The sequence below is a fragment of the Lepidothrix coronata genome, unplaced genomic scaffold (genome assembly GCF_001604755.1).
Source record: "Lepidothrix coronata isolate B3197 unplaced genomic scaffold, Lepidothrix_coronata-1.0 Scaffold179, whole genome shotgun sequence".
Taxonomy (NCBI): Eukaryota; Metazoa; Chordata; class Aves; order Passeriformes; family Pipridae; genus Lepidothrix; species Lepidothrix coronata.
The window spans coordinates 1,675,911-1,690,064 of record NW_016690359.1 but is presented as its reverse complement, the minus strand read 5'-3'; the positions used below and the strand labels follow the sequence as shown (position 1 = coordinate 1,690,064).

The 14,154-nt window shown below is 47.2% G+C and overlaps 1 protein-coding gene across 5 annotated transcripts; it reads right to left on the bottom strand.

Annotated features, from left to right (window-relative positions):
* Positions 1–833: 833 nt before the first annotated feature.
* On the bottom strand, positions 834–13,626 carry LOC108504927 (L-threonine 3-dehydrogenase, mitochondrial-like). Of its 5 annotated transcripts, XM_017830458.1 has the most exons (10): positions 13,447–13,626; positions 10,779–10,890; positions 8,338–8,539; positions 8,005–8,047; positions 6,804–6,874; positions 6,141–6,290; positions 5,649–5,821; positions 4,587–4,677; positions 3,873–4,142; positions 834–3,660 (listed from the first exon to the last, which is right to left on the bottom strand). In XM_017830458.1, exons 3-10 carry the CDS (start codon positions 8,519–8,521, stop codon positions 3,521–3,523), a joined length of 1,122 nt encoding a protein of 373 aa, XP_017685947.1. In that variant the 5' UTR covers positions 8,522–8,539; positions 10,779–10,890; positions 13,447–13,626; the 3' UTR covers positions 834–3,520. The 5 variants fall into 5 exon arrangements, with proteins under 5 accessions (XP_017685947.1, XP_017685946.1, XP_017685949.1 ...); XM_017830457.1 differs by lacking the exon at positions 13,447–13,626 and having other exon boundaries at positions 8,338–8,536; XM_017830460.1 differs by lacking the exons at positions 10,779–10,890; positions 13,447–13,626 and adding an exon at positions 10,188–10,772.
* Between the last annotated feature and the right edge of the window lie 528 nt (positions 13,627–14,154).

The window sequence follows — 14,154 nt, the reverse complement described above, 5'->3', positions numbered from 1 at the left end:
GAAGGGACCTTAAAGATCATCTCCAGCCCCTGCCATGGGAAGGGATGCCACTCACCAGACCAGGTTGCTCCAAGCCCTGCCCAACCTGGCCTTGGACAATTCCAGGGATGGAGCAGCCACAGCTGCTCTGGGCAACCTGTGCCGGGGCCTCACCACCCTCACAGCCAACAATTTCTCCCCAGTATCTAACCTATCCCTGCCCTCTAGCAGTGGGAAGCCATTCCCTGCATCCTGTCCCTCCAGGCCGTTGTCCCAAGTCCCTCTCCAGCTCTCCTGGAGCCCCTTTAGGCTCTGGAAGGGGCTCCAAGGTCTCCCTGGAGCCTTCTTCTCTCCAGGTGAACCTCCCCAGCTCTCCCAGCCTGGCTCCAGAGCAGAGGGGCTCCAGCCCTCGGAGCATCTCCGTGGCCTCCTCTGGACTCTCTCCAGCAGCTCCACGTCCTTGTGCTGTTGTTCCCCAGGGCTGGAGGCAGCTCTGCAGGTGGGGTCTCACCTGAGGGGTCAGAGGGGCAGAATCCCCCCCTCCCCTGCTGCCCAGGCTGTGGGATGAGCCCAGGACACAGGGGGTTTCTGGGCTGGGAGTGCCCATGGTGGGGCATGTCCAGCCTCTCACCCACCAGCACCCCCCAGTTCTTCTCCCCAGGGTTTTTCCTCAATCCATGCTCCTCCAAGCCTGTGCTTGTGCTTGGAATTGCCCCAACCTGGCTCCTAAAAGGCTTCAGCACTGACCAGGACCCTTCATTGACCAGGATCCTTTATCACTGCTCTTACCTGCTCTGAGCAAGGAAAACAAACCAAGGATACATCTGCATAGGATTTTATTAAAGTAAGCATCATCCACAACTTACAGTATTTGAAAAAATATTCTTAACAACTTTTTTTTTCTTTTTTTTTTTTCCTGAACAGGTAATTTAACAGCTACAGTGCTCAAGTGTCATGAGGGAAGTCTCTGCCCAGAAGTGAAACTTCGAACTGGTAGCAAAAGGTAAGACATTTTGTATCACATCAAGTTGGTTTAATACAGAAAAGACTGTAACATAGTTACAGCAGAGGTTAATGGGAAAGACATGGAAAAAAAAGAATATGGATCATTGGTCACAGGTTGAAAACCAGAATTCCAAACAGGACAGACACATTTAATGACATTCCCTGATTATCACCAGTTACCTCCAGACCATTCCCTATTGCAACACTGTTTATTTCAGATTTTAAAGAATTTAAGTTGCTTAAATGGCTGCTCCTAAATGAAGTCAGAAACTTTGGACAGGGGGGAAAAAAAAAACCTGCGTTCAAAATGCCATAGGTTTGAATTTCACCTTTGCTGTAACATCTTGTCCAAGGCTTTGGTGCAATGCCACCACCAAGGACAGTGTGTTCCAGAGAAAGAACATTCCTACTCCTCACTCTTGTTAACTCCAGGTATACTGGAGTTAGGAGAAGGCCCCACGACTTTGAGTGGAGGAAGGAAATGGAGTGAGACCCATCAACAGCTCTTTATGTTACACATCTCATGGATCAGAGGCAATGAGGAGCCCCCAGGGTGGGAATGACGAGAGGCTGGAGTGGACAAGACACTTCAGCTCCTTTAAAGCCCCTCATCTGATGGCTCCAGTTCACTGGGAGATCCAGTTTGGATCCAACCCAGTCTGGGCAGGGCAGGGGACAAACCTGAGCCAGTCTCTCCTTGCAGGGTGTGAATGGACTTCACTGGCCCATTGGGCCAAATATTACACTTGAACAGCAGCCAAAGTTCACAAACTTGTCTTTTTTCAGAAATGTAAACAATATAAAAATGTTTCCATAACAGGCCACTACCTTTGAGTTTAAATACCTGGGAAATACACACCTTGCCCAGAGGTGAAATAATAAGTACAAAAGCAAGAAATACAAGTGTAACAAATGTTTAAAATAACTAGGTTTCACCACAGAATCTTCATTTGAAGGTTACTTTTGTGAGGAAACATATTCCCTGCAGCAGAGTCCTTCACACACAGACAAAAATCTGATTAATCCACTAACTGAGGAACCACCACAGGGTTACAGAGAATGGAACAGACTTGCAACCACCAAAGCACCATCACAGGAAACAGAGCAAACAAGTCGTAGGCAAAAAACCCCACAAAAATACTTGAATGTATTTACCTACACACACTATTGGAGTATACAAGGAAAAAAAAAAAAAAAAAAAAAAAAAAAGATGGAGAGCTTCCTATAGGGAATTTCCAGTCATTTTGAAAATGAAAGATAATTTTTCTTTGAAAAAAAAATAAAATCCAAAGCTCTCAGAGGCTGCTTTTCAGCTGGAGTAGCTGACAGCTCAGACTCACATCCATGGAAACTGGTGTTTTACCTAAAATGGCTTTCTTGTCACTTCTCAAAGTCTCCTAAGTAGCTTTTGAACTGACACCTCTTCCTTGTATGCACCTACAAAAACTCCCTTGTTCATCCCAGAACCTCCTGTGCATGAAACTCAGCGGGCAGAACAGCCCTTAACTGTAGCTAGGAGATGGTTTCAGCTTCTGGATCCCTCCCTGAAGAACAAAAGGGTATGAGTAACACACAAACAGCATCTACAGACACGGTGCACATGGAAAATGCGGTGAACATGAAAGATTTCAAAGGCTGACCCGGCTCTACCTTGAGGCTCCATTACCAGCCCACCTTTAAACCTTGCTCCAGGCAGTGTGTCCTGCAAACAACTGGGAGAACCCAAAGTACTGCTAATAAGCCCTCTGCCTTCCTGAAATACCACCCAGACTCACATCCATGGAACAGCTCTCCGGATTTCAGATCTCCCTCCAAGGTTACACCGAAGGCAGCGGCACTTGCAAAGAACAGGATGAAGCTAAGCTTATAAAACCTGCTTTTTTTTAAAGCATCATGAGAATTCAAGTCCTATTCCACTTCACATTTGTAAGCAGCTTTATAAGAATAATGCTGCTCTTAAGCCCTACATATAGAAAAGTGTATGCTTAGACAGCACTAAATATAAATAGGAACTATCGAACAAAGTTTGATTTCAAACTAAAATTGCAACGAGCCCCTGCAATTTGGAAACATGAAGTAGCTCTTCTGAAGTCTCTTTTGCAAGCAAAGAGTAGAAAGGATCTTATCTTACTATGCCCTAACATCCTCCACCAGGAAAACGAAACACCTATCGCTGACTTTGCAGGATATGCCTGAAACACCAGGTTGGACAACACTGTCCCACGCTGTTTGCCAAAGAAGAGGCAGGAATGACTGGAGAGCCACCAGCCAGGAGTAAGTGCTCTTTTCGGTGTTTTTTTTCAAAGTGTGAAAGTTCAATAACTTTGTGTTTGTCATCTGTGTTGTGTCTGGAGTCAGCACCCACTGATGTTAATTTACCTAAAGTACATTCCAGCTACAGGATGTTTCTGCCCAGCTCTGTTGCTACTCACGAAAATTAATCACTGACGTGCTCTAAGGCTCAGAAGATTACAACCTAAACTTAGCCATTTCTTCCTGGTCCTCTGTGGAAATCTGGAAACATCTGAAAGTACTTTCAGTTAGCTTGGGCAATCCTGGAGTCAGACCCAAGGTAACTAAACATGGTGGTCACCAGCTCAGGGAGATCATAATCGTGTTTCCAACCCCAATCCCTCCGGGCGTTGCTGTCGTCGAAGTTCATGGGCCAGCTGTCAGCTGCAGGGAACAGGAAAAGAACCAAGAAACAGGAGGTTTAAGAAAAATTCCTTTAAACTTTCAAGTGTTTCATCACTGGTTTGACCTGCTGAAGCTGAATTTCAAACCATAAGAATTGAACTGCACAGGGGTAATTTGCAAGTGCCTAAAGAAACTTTATTTTGCCCTTGATTTGAAGTTTCTTCTTACCTGCTGCCTGAGAAGACACTAACCTATGGCCTGCCTGACTTGATCCACGTTGTAGGTCACCTGGAGCTCAGGAACATACTTCTGCACCTCCTGTGCCAGCTCCTCGGGACTGAAGCTCATGGCATTGATGTTGTAGGTCCTCATGGTCAGTGATTCTGCAGGGGCCTCCATGACCTCCAGCGTTGCCTTCAGACAGTCATCGATGTACATCATAGGCAGACGGGTGTCTGGCTTGAGGTAACACTTAAACTTGCCAGTCTTTATGGCATCATGGAAAATCTTGACAGCATAATCTGTGGAGGAGAATGATGGGTGGGTGTGTTCACGTGGGTCGATCTGTTGTGTGTGTCATGACAGGCAACAACCCTCAGACCACACCCAAAGTCTCCAGTCTGGCAGCAGCACTGTGTGTTATTTATCATAAATCATTGAATGGTTTGGGTTGGAAAGGAGCTTAAAGATCATCTTGTTTCAACCCCTGCCATTGGAAGGGATGCCACTCACCAGACCAGGTTGCTCCAACCTGGCCTTGGACACTTCCAGGGATCTGGGGGCAGCCACAGCTTCTCTGGGCAACCTGTGCCAGGGCTTCACCACCCTCACAGGGAAGAATTCCTTCCCAATATCCCATCTAATTCTGCCCTCTGGCAGTGAGAAGCCATTCCCCCTTCTGCTGACACTGCAGTCCCTTTGGAAAAGCCCCTTTCCAGCCTTCTCACAGTGCACAATCCACTCACCAGTTGTTCCCCCTCCAGGCTGGGAGTCAGCAGATATAATCCCTGGATACCTGAGGCAGCGGAAGTCCAGGCCGTACCGGTAATGGTAGTACTGGGAGGGAGGGAGGAGAGGAACAGTTTTACACACCAAGAGCAGGCCACACACTCACTGATCTCACAGGAAAAATCTGCCTCAGGATGAACCCTCACGCTGTAACCATTCCATGATGGGGATGAAAGAAAAAAGGGACTAAACAGCCCCCATTCCCTGCCAGGCAGCTGAACTCCCTTCCTGCCCTTTTTTTACATCCACATCAGTAAATATGGGTTCTTGATATGGATTAGCTGCTAATGCAGGGTCTACATTTGGTGTTCAGAAACTTAAAACTCCTAAGTTTGTGAGATTTTTCAGGCTAATTCAGTCTTCAGACCTATGTGAGGAATCTGTATCTAAAAATATCAGCTTTAAAAATGTTATTTATAAGTCACTACAAAGCCAAAAGAGAAGTTGTGCATGTACAGATACCAATGGCTTTGACTTTAAAGTCTTTTTTTGGAGAGGAGGGGCAAAAGCCATCACTGCCCCTGCTTTCACAAGGCTTTGTACACTGTCCTTTATCCAATTCCAGATGAGGCAGAGAGGCCAAAGTCAAAAGAACCAGGGAAAGAAATAATACTGGAAGTCAGATGTTTCCCAGCTTCCAATTCTTTGGGCTTTTCCCAACAAAACTCAAAAGATATTTGACCTTAAAAGCTGCCTCAGACTACTGCTGAGTACTAAAAACCTGAAGGAAGGAAAGAATAGGGAAAATAATGTTGCAGTGAGGAATCTTACAAAAGGAATGAAGTTAGAATCATAGAATCAGGGAATGGTTTGGGTTGGAAGGGACCTTAAAGCCCATCTCATTCCAACCCCTCGCCATGGGCAGGGACACCTTCCCCCTATCCCAGGTTGCTCCAAGCCCTGTCCAACCTGGCCTTGGACACTTCCAGGGGTGGGGCAGCCACAGCTTCTCTGGACAACCTGTGCCAGTGAAGTTCTCTCAGAACTTTTAAGAAATGAATAAAACAAAAAATTCTCACTTCTCCCATGAGCTCAGCGTGGACCTTGGAGACTCCATAGATTGTCCTCGGTCTCTGAATGCAGAGATCAGGAGCTGGGTCTCGAGGAGAGGTGGGTCCAAAGGCCCCAATCGTGCTTGGAATGAAGAGCCTCAGATTATGCTCAGCTGCAATATCCAGAACATTGTGCAAACCTGGAAAAACACCCAACAGGATTTATCAGAACATGCTCTCCACTTCTTCATTATAGGAATTATAGAATATCCTGAGTTGGGAGGGACCCACAAAGATTATCAAGTCCAACTCCTGGCCATGCCAGAACACCCCAGCAATCCCACCCTGTCCCTCAGAGTGTTATCCAAACACTCCTTGAGCTCTGGCAGGTTTAAGGCTATGACCACTCCCTGGGAAGTCTGTTCAGTGCTCAACCACCCTTCTGGGGGAAGATATCCTGATATCCAACCTAAACCTCCCCTGGCACAGTTCCAGGGACATGGAATCCCTGTCACCTACCAGTGATGTTCACAGCTCTGGCCAAAGGGACATTTGCTTCTCCAACAGCGCTGAGCAAAGCACTGTAGTGGAACAGCCAAGTTATCCTGTTGTTCACCACGATCTCCCGCAAATTCTTGTAGTCCAAGATATCCGCGAAGATAAAGGGACCTGGAGGGAATGGAACCAGTGGGAAACTCAGTGCCAGGAATGGATGTTGGGAAAAGTTCTGCCTGAAGCTCAGACTGCAGCTTCTACCACCTAAATACATCACTGCACAGCAACTTATGCAAGTTTCTAATGAAAATCAAAGAATCTAAAGTCCTACTGTACATCCAAGTCCCTGAGCATGGAATAACACACCACACATTTAATTTCCAGCTTGGTCCCTCCAAAAGAATAAAAGCATCTCTTTTTACAGCAGGAGCACAGCCTGACTCGAGTTGTTATTCTGCTCAACGAAGTGGCAAAGCAACAGTGCAAAAATGCAAAGAAAAGTATTTAGGAAAAGGGAATAATACAAGAAATCAATCAATTGCAAGATTTCCAAGCAGGAAGGCATTATCCAGGAGCTTAGAACAGCAGCTTGTTAGTGCAATCCACTTATCAGTTTGGTAATTAGTCGATGAACATCAGAGGTAAAGTCAAGATGATTTTTTTCCATGTGCTTCCCCAGTCACTTACCACTATAAAAAACATTATCTGCAGGCTTTCTAATGTCAGACAAGATCACATTGTTCTTTCCAAAGCGTTTCCTGTGTAAAAATACCCACATGGAACAGTGAGTCCACAGCCTTTTGAGATAACCCATCAGTCACTGCTATTTTGTTTTGCGGGAGCAACGTGAGAAGAACAATAATTTCAGCAATTATATCAGTTATTGCACTTCAGAAAACCCCACTGAACCTTTAAATGTCAATATAACATCTTAGAAAATGAGTGAACTATTCCTAGTAGCAGTGAAGGGCTCTGCAAGGATAGAGAAGTCTTTTAGGAAGTGAAAATATGTTAAGAAAAAGCCCCTCCTGCCCTTTCCTTACAGAAAATTTTACCCAGAGATAATTTACTCCCCTGCAAATAACAAAAAGCCACTGGGTTGCTGTAACTGCAGCTACTTTTGTATCAACAAAGTAAATAAAACAGAGAAATTGTGACTTTGTGATAATTAACCAAGGCTGTCACAGCTGATGGCACTGGAGCACATTCCAGCCTCCCATTAGTTGGATGATTTTTAAATATACCATAGAAATGGCAGAAAACATTCAAACTGCAACAGTGTTGAGGGCAGCGAGTCTGCTCACTTTTGGTCTTAGTCCAGATTCCCTGGAGCTGAGCAGGTGTGGATAAGGACATGGATATGGATCAGGGAGAGCTCTTGGAGCACTTCTTGAAAAGACATCATGGAAAACATGAGGTAGCTGTGTGTGTGGGGTGGGGGAACAGGAAAAGCAAAAAGAGAAAAGGAAAACTCTGAGGATTTAGCCTCTCAGTACTTCCATTTAACTGGAAGCAAACAACTCAGCAGCCAGCCCCTGGGACAAAATTATGTTATTTTGGGAATGGTGACCAATGTACACACAGAAAGGACATCAGCAACCTCAAACAAGCACAGGAGTGGAATATAAAACGATGGGGAAAATTTAATCATAGAATCATTAAGAATCACAGGATCATTAAGGCTGGAAAAGACCTTTAAATCATCAGGTCCAATCATTAATGTCGTTTACAAAGCTGAGAGGCAAAAAAAGAACCTGCAATCGACAGTGGGATTCTTTTATAAACAACTCTCCAGAAAATTACCGCTTCTAAAACTAATGGCTAAAGCTGGAATTCCTCACTAGCAGCAAGCCAGGGAATCGTGACATATCAAGGAATCAGGACATACCTCAGCAGCTTTGCAAGTCCCACCCCGAGCTGGCCAAGCCCACCTGGGAGACAAAAATCAGAGGAGATTATTAAAATACAGAATTTCGTTATTATTGTATGGATGACACCAGAAAGCAGCACTATTTTTCTCAGTGAGTCAGAAAGCTTTTATCATTTTTCTTAAGGAAAGCCGAACCAACTGGTTTTAGTAGAGTTACGGAGCTGAAACAGCAGGAAAGTTCAAATGGGATCACCCCAATTCCAGAGTACTTGGGGTATTTTTGCTGCCAGAATCCTGCCCGCTGGGGAGGCAGGAGGGGAGTGGAGCAGGAGTAGCTATGACAGGAATTACCTGTGATGAGCACCCGAGGATGATCCGACTCGGAAAAGGTGACGGAGTGGAAACTCGCGTCCGAGGCCACTTGGCGCGGGGAGACCCCGATGCACCGAACGGGCACGAGGGAAATCCCACACCCACAGCCCGAGCTCTGGAGCAGCTGGCTGGCAGCCCTGCCCAGGTTCCTGACAATTGGCATCTTCCCCTTTCAAACCTGCTGCGGGCACAAGAGAAAAGATGAGTCACGGGTGACTTCAAAGGCTTTTAAAGGCTCCCTGAGAAAACTCTCGCGGGGATTCGGAGGAATTTGATGCAATCCGAGGCCTGGATGATGAGCCACGTGTCCCAGAAGCTGCTTGGGAAGTAACATGAGTAGAGGTAATGTATTCCCTGGAGGGAGCTCATGAAAATATGCACAGTTCAGGAAAATCAACAGTAAGAACACGGTTCAAGTTTAAGCCTTTAAAAAAAAAAATAAATACAAACTGTGATTTCAAGCACAAACACAGAATTCAACAAAGCTGCTGTGATTCCACTTCGGAGTGAAGGGTTTGCAGGCTGCCATGAATTAGCAAACTTTCTCAAAATTGCATCAGTAAGAGCTGCTGAGCCAGAGGCAGCAGGAAATCTCCTTTAAAAAAAGAGAGATTTACTCCAATGTAACACTCCTGATGGATGGGACCCAGAAAGCAAACAAAGGAGTGGCACTATTTAGCCAGGACTCACAAAAATATCCCAATTATTTCACATACTAATAAATTACTCTGTGTTACACTTAAGTTTGGGTTTTTTCCTCTCCAAATCTTTCACATTTGGGAAGGAAATGGAAAGTACCCCAAATAAATCACAGTTGCAGCCACAACTGGTGGTTTCTGAGGTCCCAGTTTACTTCTTTCAAATACAATTCTCAAGGCATAATCACTTAAATTCTTCCTTATCCCCACTCAACAGCTTTTAACTCATTCCCAAATATCAAATAATAAGCAAATTCCCAGATTAAAGTACATTTCAGACCACCCCGATGAGATTACCCTGTCAATTCCTTTATTTGGGAATTCCTGATATTCTAAAAGAGGGAATCGGGAAGAAGGAAGATCACAACCAGAAATTGCAGCAGTTAATTTAATTTCAAATTTACCATGCAGAGAAAAACCAGCAAGTGATGAATGTGGGTGTTCCTTTCACTCCTGAGCTCACCAGGCTGAGAATTTTCTGGTACTTGAGGGAGTTTTGCTATTTAAATACAAAAGAATTTGCTAAACTACCTATTGTCTAACAGCACAGACACATAAAAAGGGCATATTAAAAATATAATTAAACTGATCAAGGAGACTTAGTCTGAGATGTCCAGAGAGGTGATGGGAGCCTCCATCCTTGGAAATATTCAAAATCCATCTGGACAACTGGATCTCAGGATAATCCCTTCCTGCTTCACAATGGGAAAATAAAATCCTACAGCACTGACAGAGACTCACTGGTCTCTGTCATGGAAAATTCCCACTAAAAGTACCTGAAAAGTCATTTTGACATTTTGAGCTCTATAAACAAAGCACAGACTAACTTTAGTTTTTACTAAAAATGCCACACTGGGAACAAATTGGTTCCCCACCGACTGGACTGGTTTTTCCAAATGCACCTGGAGTGAAGCCACAAAGGCTCAAGCTGAGAATTACAGGTCTAGGCTGACTCAAAAGAACAGTAAATTCATTTTACACCAAACACTGAAACACCCTAGAAGTGAAAAAAATCCACCAATGGCATTTATTTCTATTTCAAACAGGAAGGGGGGGAAAAAGAGGTGTGATTATTAAATTTTAAACTTGCCAATAAATGCACATAAATACATAAAGAAATTAACATTATGCCTTAAAAATACTTGCCCAAAGAGGTAAAGTCTGCTGCAGCACAGTAATTAACTTGCAAAAGCAACTCAGACAGAAAAGCCCATTCTGCTAAATCCAAGTTTCCTGTTTTAAATGAATTCTAGGACTAATTAATAGTTCTGAACACAAAAAATATTCATTTAACTGATGTAAAATATTAATTTTTTTATAGGCTTCTCTTTCTTACTATCCTAAGGAGGAAAACTTCTGTTCCATTACAAACTAAAGAGAAAAAATTATATATAAAATATAAACATCATTTATAGTGGAAGCTGACCCTGCCCATGGCACAAGGGGTTGGAACGGAATGAGCATTAAGGTCCCTTCCAACCCAAACCATTCCATGATTCCACAAAATATTCCCCCCCTCATATTACCTTCTGAATACTTTAATCTCTGATTTTACTCATCCATTCAAACTGATGTCAGAAACTGTCAGTAAAATGAGGAATTTTTCATTCTGAAACATCAAAGTCATTCCCCCCACCCCATTAATTTAAATTAATAACTGACGCCAATATCACGGATTAAGCAATGGAATTGCTGCTGGAATTTTCCCTCCTCTGTACTCACCTGTCCCTCAGCTGGTGATAAGGCAGAAGCAGAGAGGAGAAGGGAATTTATAGGACACTGCCTCTGTGGAAAGCCAATCAAAACCTGGCACAAAGTAGGAGTTGTCCCACACCTTAAAAAAAAAAAAAAGGAAAAAAAAAAACGTCCTCGTGAGAGCAGCAGCAGCCAGGAATATCACATCATTCCCTTCTCCTTGATTTTGAAATGCCTGGAAGTTTGGGATAGGCAGGGAGAGGGCTCTGAAGCTGGGCAAGCAGCTTTTCTAAGTTCCAAAACCCAACCTGAAGGACAAGGTTTAAACCAATTAGTGGCAGTGCAAAGGATTAGCATAAAGCAAAAATGTGGTCCAGTGGACAGCAATAATCTGGGATAGCAGGAATTTTGGGGGTTTGTAAGGCGATTAAAGCACAGGGAAAGGGAAAAGAGGGAATGTTAAAAAAAAAAAAAAAGGAGCAACATTCACAAAACGGCATTAAGGGAACAGCCAGCTGCTGTTCCTCTGTGAGGTTTCCAAGGTGTTACATAAACAGCAGCACCTGTTGCTCACATAAAAGTCAAAAATATGTTTATAGAAAGCAGTAGTTCCTATAAATTAGTTATTAATAGAATGTCACAGCGATAAGGAAGATAAGAAAGTCACGGAGTTTGTCTGGAAATTCCCCCGGTGAGCTTCAAAGAACATGGGAGAGAGGGAGGAGAGAGAGAGAGAGAGAGGCCAGAACTAAATCCCAGATCTCCCACAGGGCTTCTGGGGGCTGCACAGCTGCTGAGGTGCCACGGGATGCTCCTCCATGGAGCTAAACCAAAGAATCCAGAGCTTTTTTCTTTCCAAGAAAATCAGGTACTCTCTAGGACACAGGATCTTGAAGACACCCAACCACATCCTCGGGCACATGGTCCACACCAACGCTCTGAGCACCAAGTTCTCAACTCACATTTGGCTCCAAACCCCACAGTTTCTGCTTCAGACCTGGAGAAGGGCTTATGTTTTGGGAAGCTCCTCTACTTTTTCCAACTCTACCAAGAAGAGCTTGGGGGCAAAGCAAGTGCCTTCCTTGGGCATCCAGAAGAGGAAGCATGTGCCACTTTGCCCTCAGGAAACCCTTATTCCCTGATGCCCTAGTGCTGCCAAGTGGAAACTCCATTGGATCCCCACATTTGGGAGCGCTTGAGCTGCCCCAACTAAGGGGTAACTCTCAGCTCAACCACAATTCCTGCAGCCTGGATTGCTGAACAGCCCAAATCCACCATACATCCCCTGCTGGCAACTCCTCTGGTTTGGAGAGCCCCAGCTGGGGACGCTGCGTCCCTCCCGGTGTTCCCTGGCAGGGAGGATGTGCCAGGGTGTCCAGGCTGGAGCTGTTCTCCCTGGCAGGCAGCTCTTGGCCAAACTCTGATGGAATAACCTTGACACACACATGAACCCCGTGGATCCTGTTCCAGGGGTGACACACGGCTGTGGGATGACGTCGGGCCCCGGGCAGAGCCGGCCAAGAGGAGAACGTCAGCCCAAGGCACTGAGGGAGCCGCTGGAAACCTGACCCCAGGCACCAAAAATAAATAAAAAAAAGGGAGATTACGGAGCTACTGAACATTGTGACAGAGCTACTGAACGGTGTGACGCTCCTGGAGAGGAGAAGGGAGATTGGTCCTGAAAGGCAAATGTAACGTGGGCTCATCCCACGGCGTGGGCAGCAGGGGAGGGGGGGATTCTGCCCCTCTACTCCCTCGGGTGACACCCCACCTGCAGAGCTGCCTCTGAGCCCTGGGGAACAACAGCACGAGGATGTGGAGCTGCTGGTTTGAGTCCAGAGGAGTCCACGGAGATGCTCCCAGTGTTAGAACCCCTCTGCTCTGGAGACAGGCTGGGAGAGTGTTCAGCTGGAGAAGAGAAGGCTCCAGGGAGCCCTTGCAGCCCCTCCCAGTACCTAAAGGGGCTCCAGGAGAGCTGGAGAGGGACTTTGGAAAAGGGATGAAGGGACAGGATAAGGGGGAATGGCTTCAAACTGAAAGAAAGTAGGTTTAGACGGGATATTAGGAAGAAATTGTTGGCTGTGAGGGTGGGGAGGCCCTGGTACAAGTTGTCCAGAGAAGCTGTGGCTGCCCCATCCCTGGAAGTGTCCAAGGCCAGGCTGGACAAGGCTTGGAGCAACCTGGGCTAGTGGGAGGTGTCCCTGCCCATGGCAGGGGGTTGGAACAAGACGATCCTCAAGGTCCCTTCCAATCCAAGCCACTCCTGACTCCGTTCCCTGCCCATGCTGCGCACATGAAGCCAAGCGCCGGGTGCGGGTGACGGGGAGCAACAAAACCCTCCAGCCCGCGGAGAGACACAAAAGAGCCGCGATGGGGCTCGAGCACCAAATCGCCGCCCCCAAGGGGGACCGAGGGGTCCCCAGGAGGGGACCGAGCGGAGCCGGAGGATGCCGGGGGGTGCCGGGAGAGCCGCGCCCGCTCCCGGACAGGGCTCTGATGGCGGCGCCGGGCGGGACGCGGCTCCCGCTCCCCCTCCCCCGCCTCATTCATTCCCTCCCGGCCGGGAGCGGGGCGGCCTCGCGACCACAAATCCCCCAAAAAACGGCCCCCCCGGACCCCCGGAATAACCCCCACGGGCCCACAGCCCCCACGGACCCACGGACCCACAGCCCCCCCGGACCGGCCCCGCGCTCACCCCGGGCCCGCCGCGCTCCCGCCGCCGCCCCGTCCGTGCCCCGGTGCCGCTTCTCCGGGCTGGGTCTGACGTCAGCCGGGGAGGGGCAGAGTGACGTCACGGAACCGTGACGTCATCCGCTGTGAGGGGGCGGGGGGCCCCAGGCCCAGCCCAGCCGAGGGGTCCAGTCCCAGGGCATGAGTCTACACAGCGGGACCTCCCGGCCGTGGAATGGACTGAGGGGGAAGGGACGTTAAAGATCATCTCGTTCCAACCCCCTGCCATGGGCAGGGACACCTCCCACTATCCCAGGTTGCTCCAAGCCCTGTCCAACCTGGCCTTGGACACTTCCAGGCATCCAGGGGCAGCCACAGCTTCTCTGTGCAACATGTGCCAGGGCCTCACCACCCTCACAGCCAAGAATTTCTTCCTAATATCTCTTCTAACCCTGCCCTCTGGCAGTGGGAGGCTGTTCTCCTTTGTCCTGTCCCTCCAGGCCCTTGTCCAAAGTCCCTCTCCAGCTTTCTAGGAGCCCCTTCAGGCACTGGAAGGGGCTGCAAGGTCTCCCTGGAGCCTTCTCTTCTCCAAGTGAACACCTCGGCTCTCCCAGCCTGTCTCCAGAGCAGAGGGTCTCCTGACCTCAGAGCATCTCTGTGGCCTCCTGGACTCGCTCCAACAGCTCCACATCCTTCTGATGTTGGTCAGCAATCACCCCCCGAGCTGTGGTAC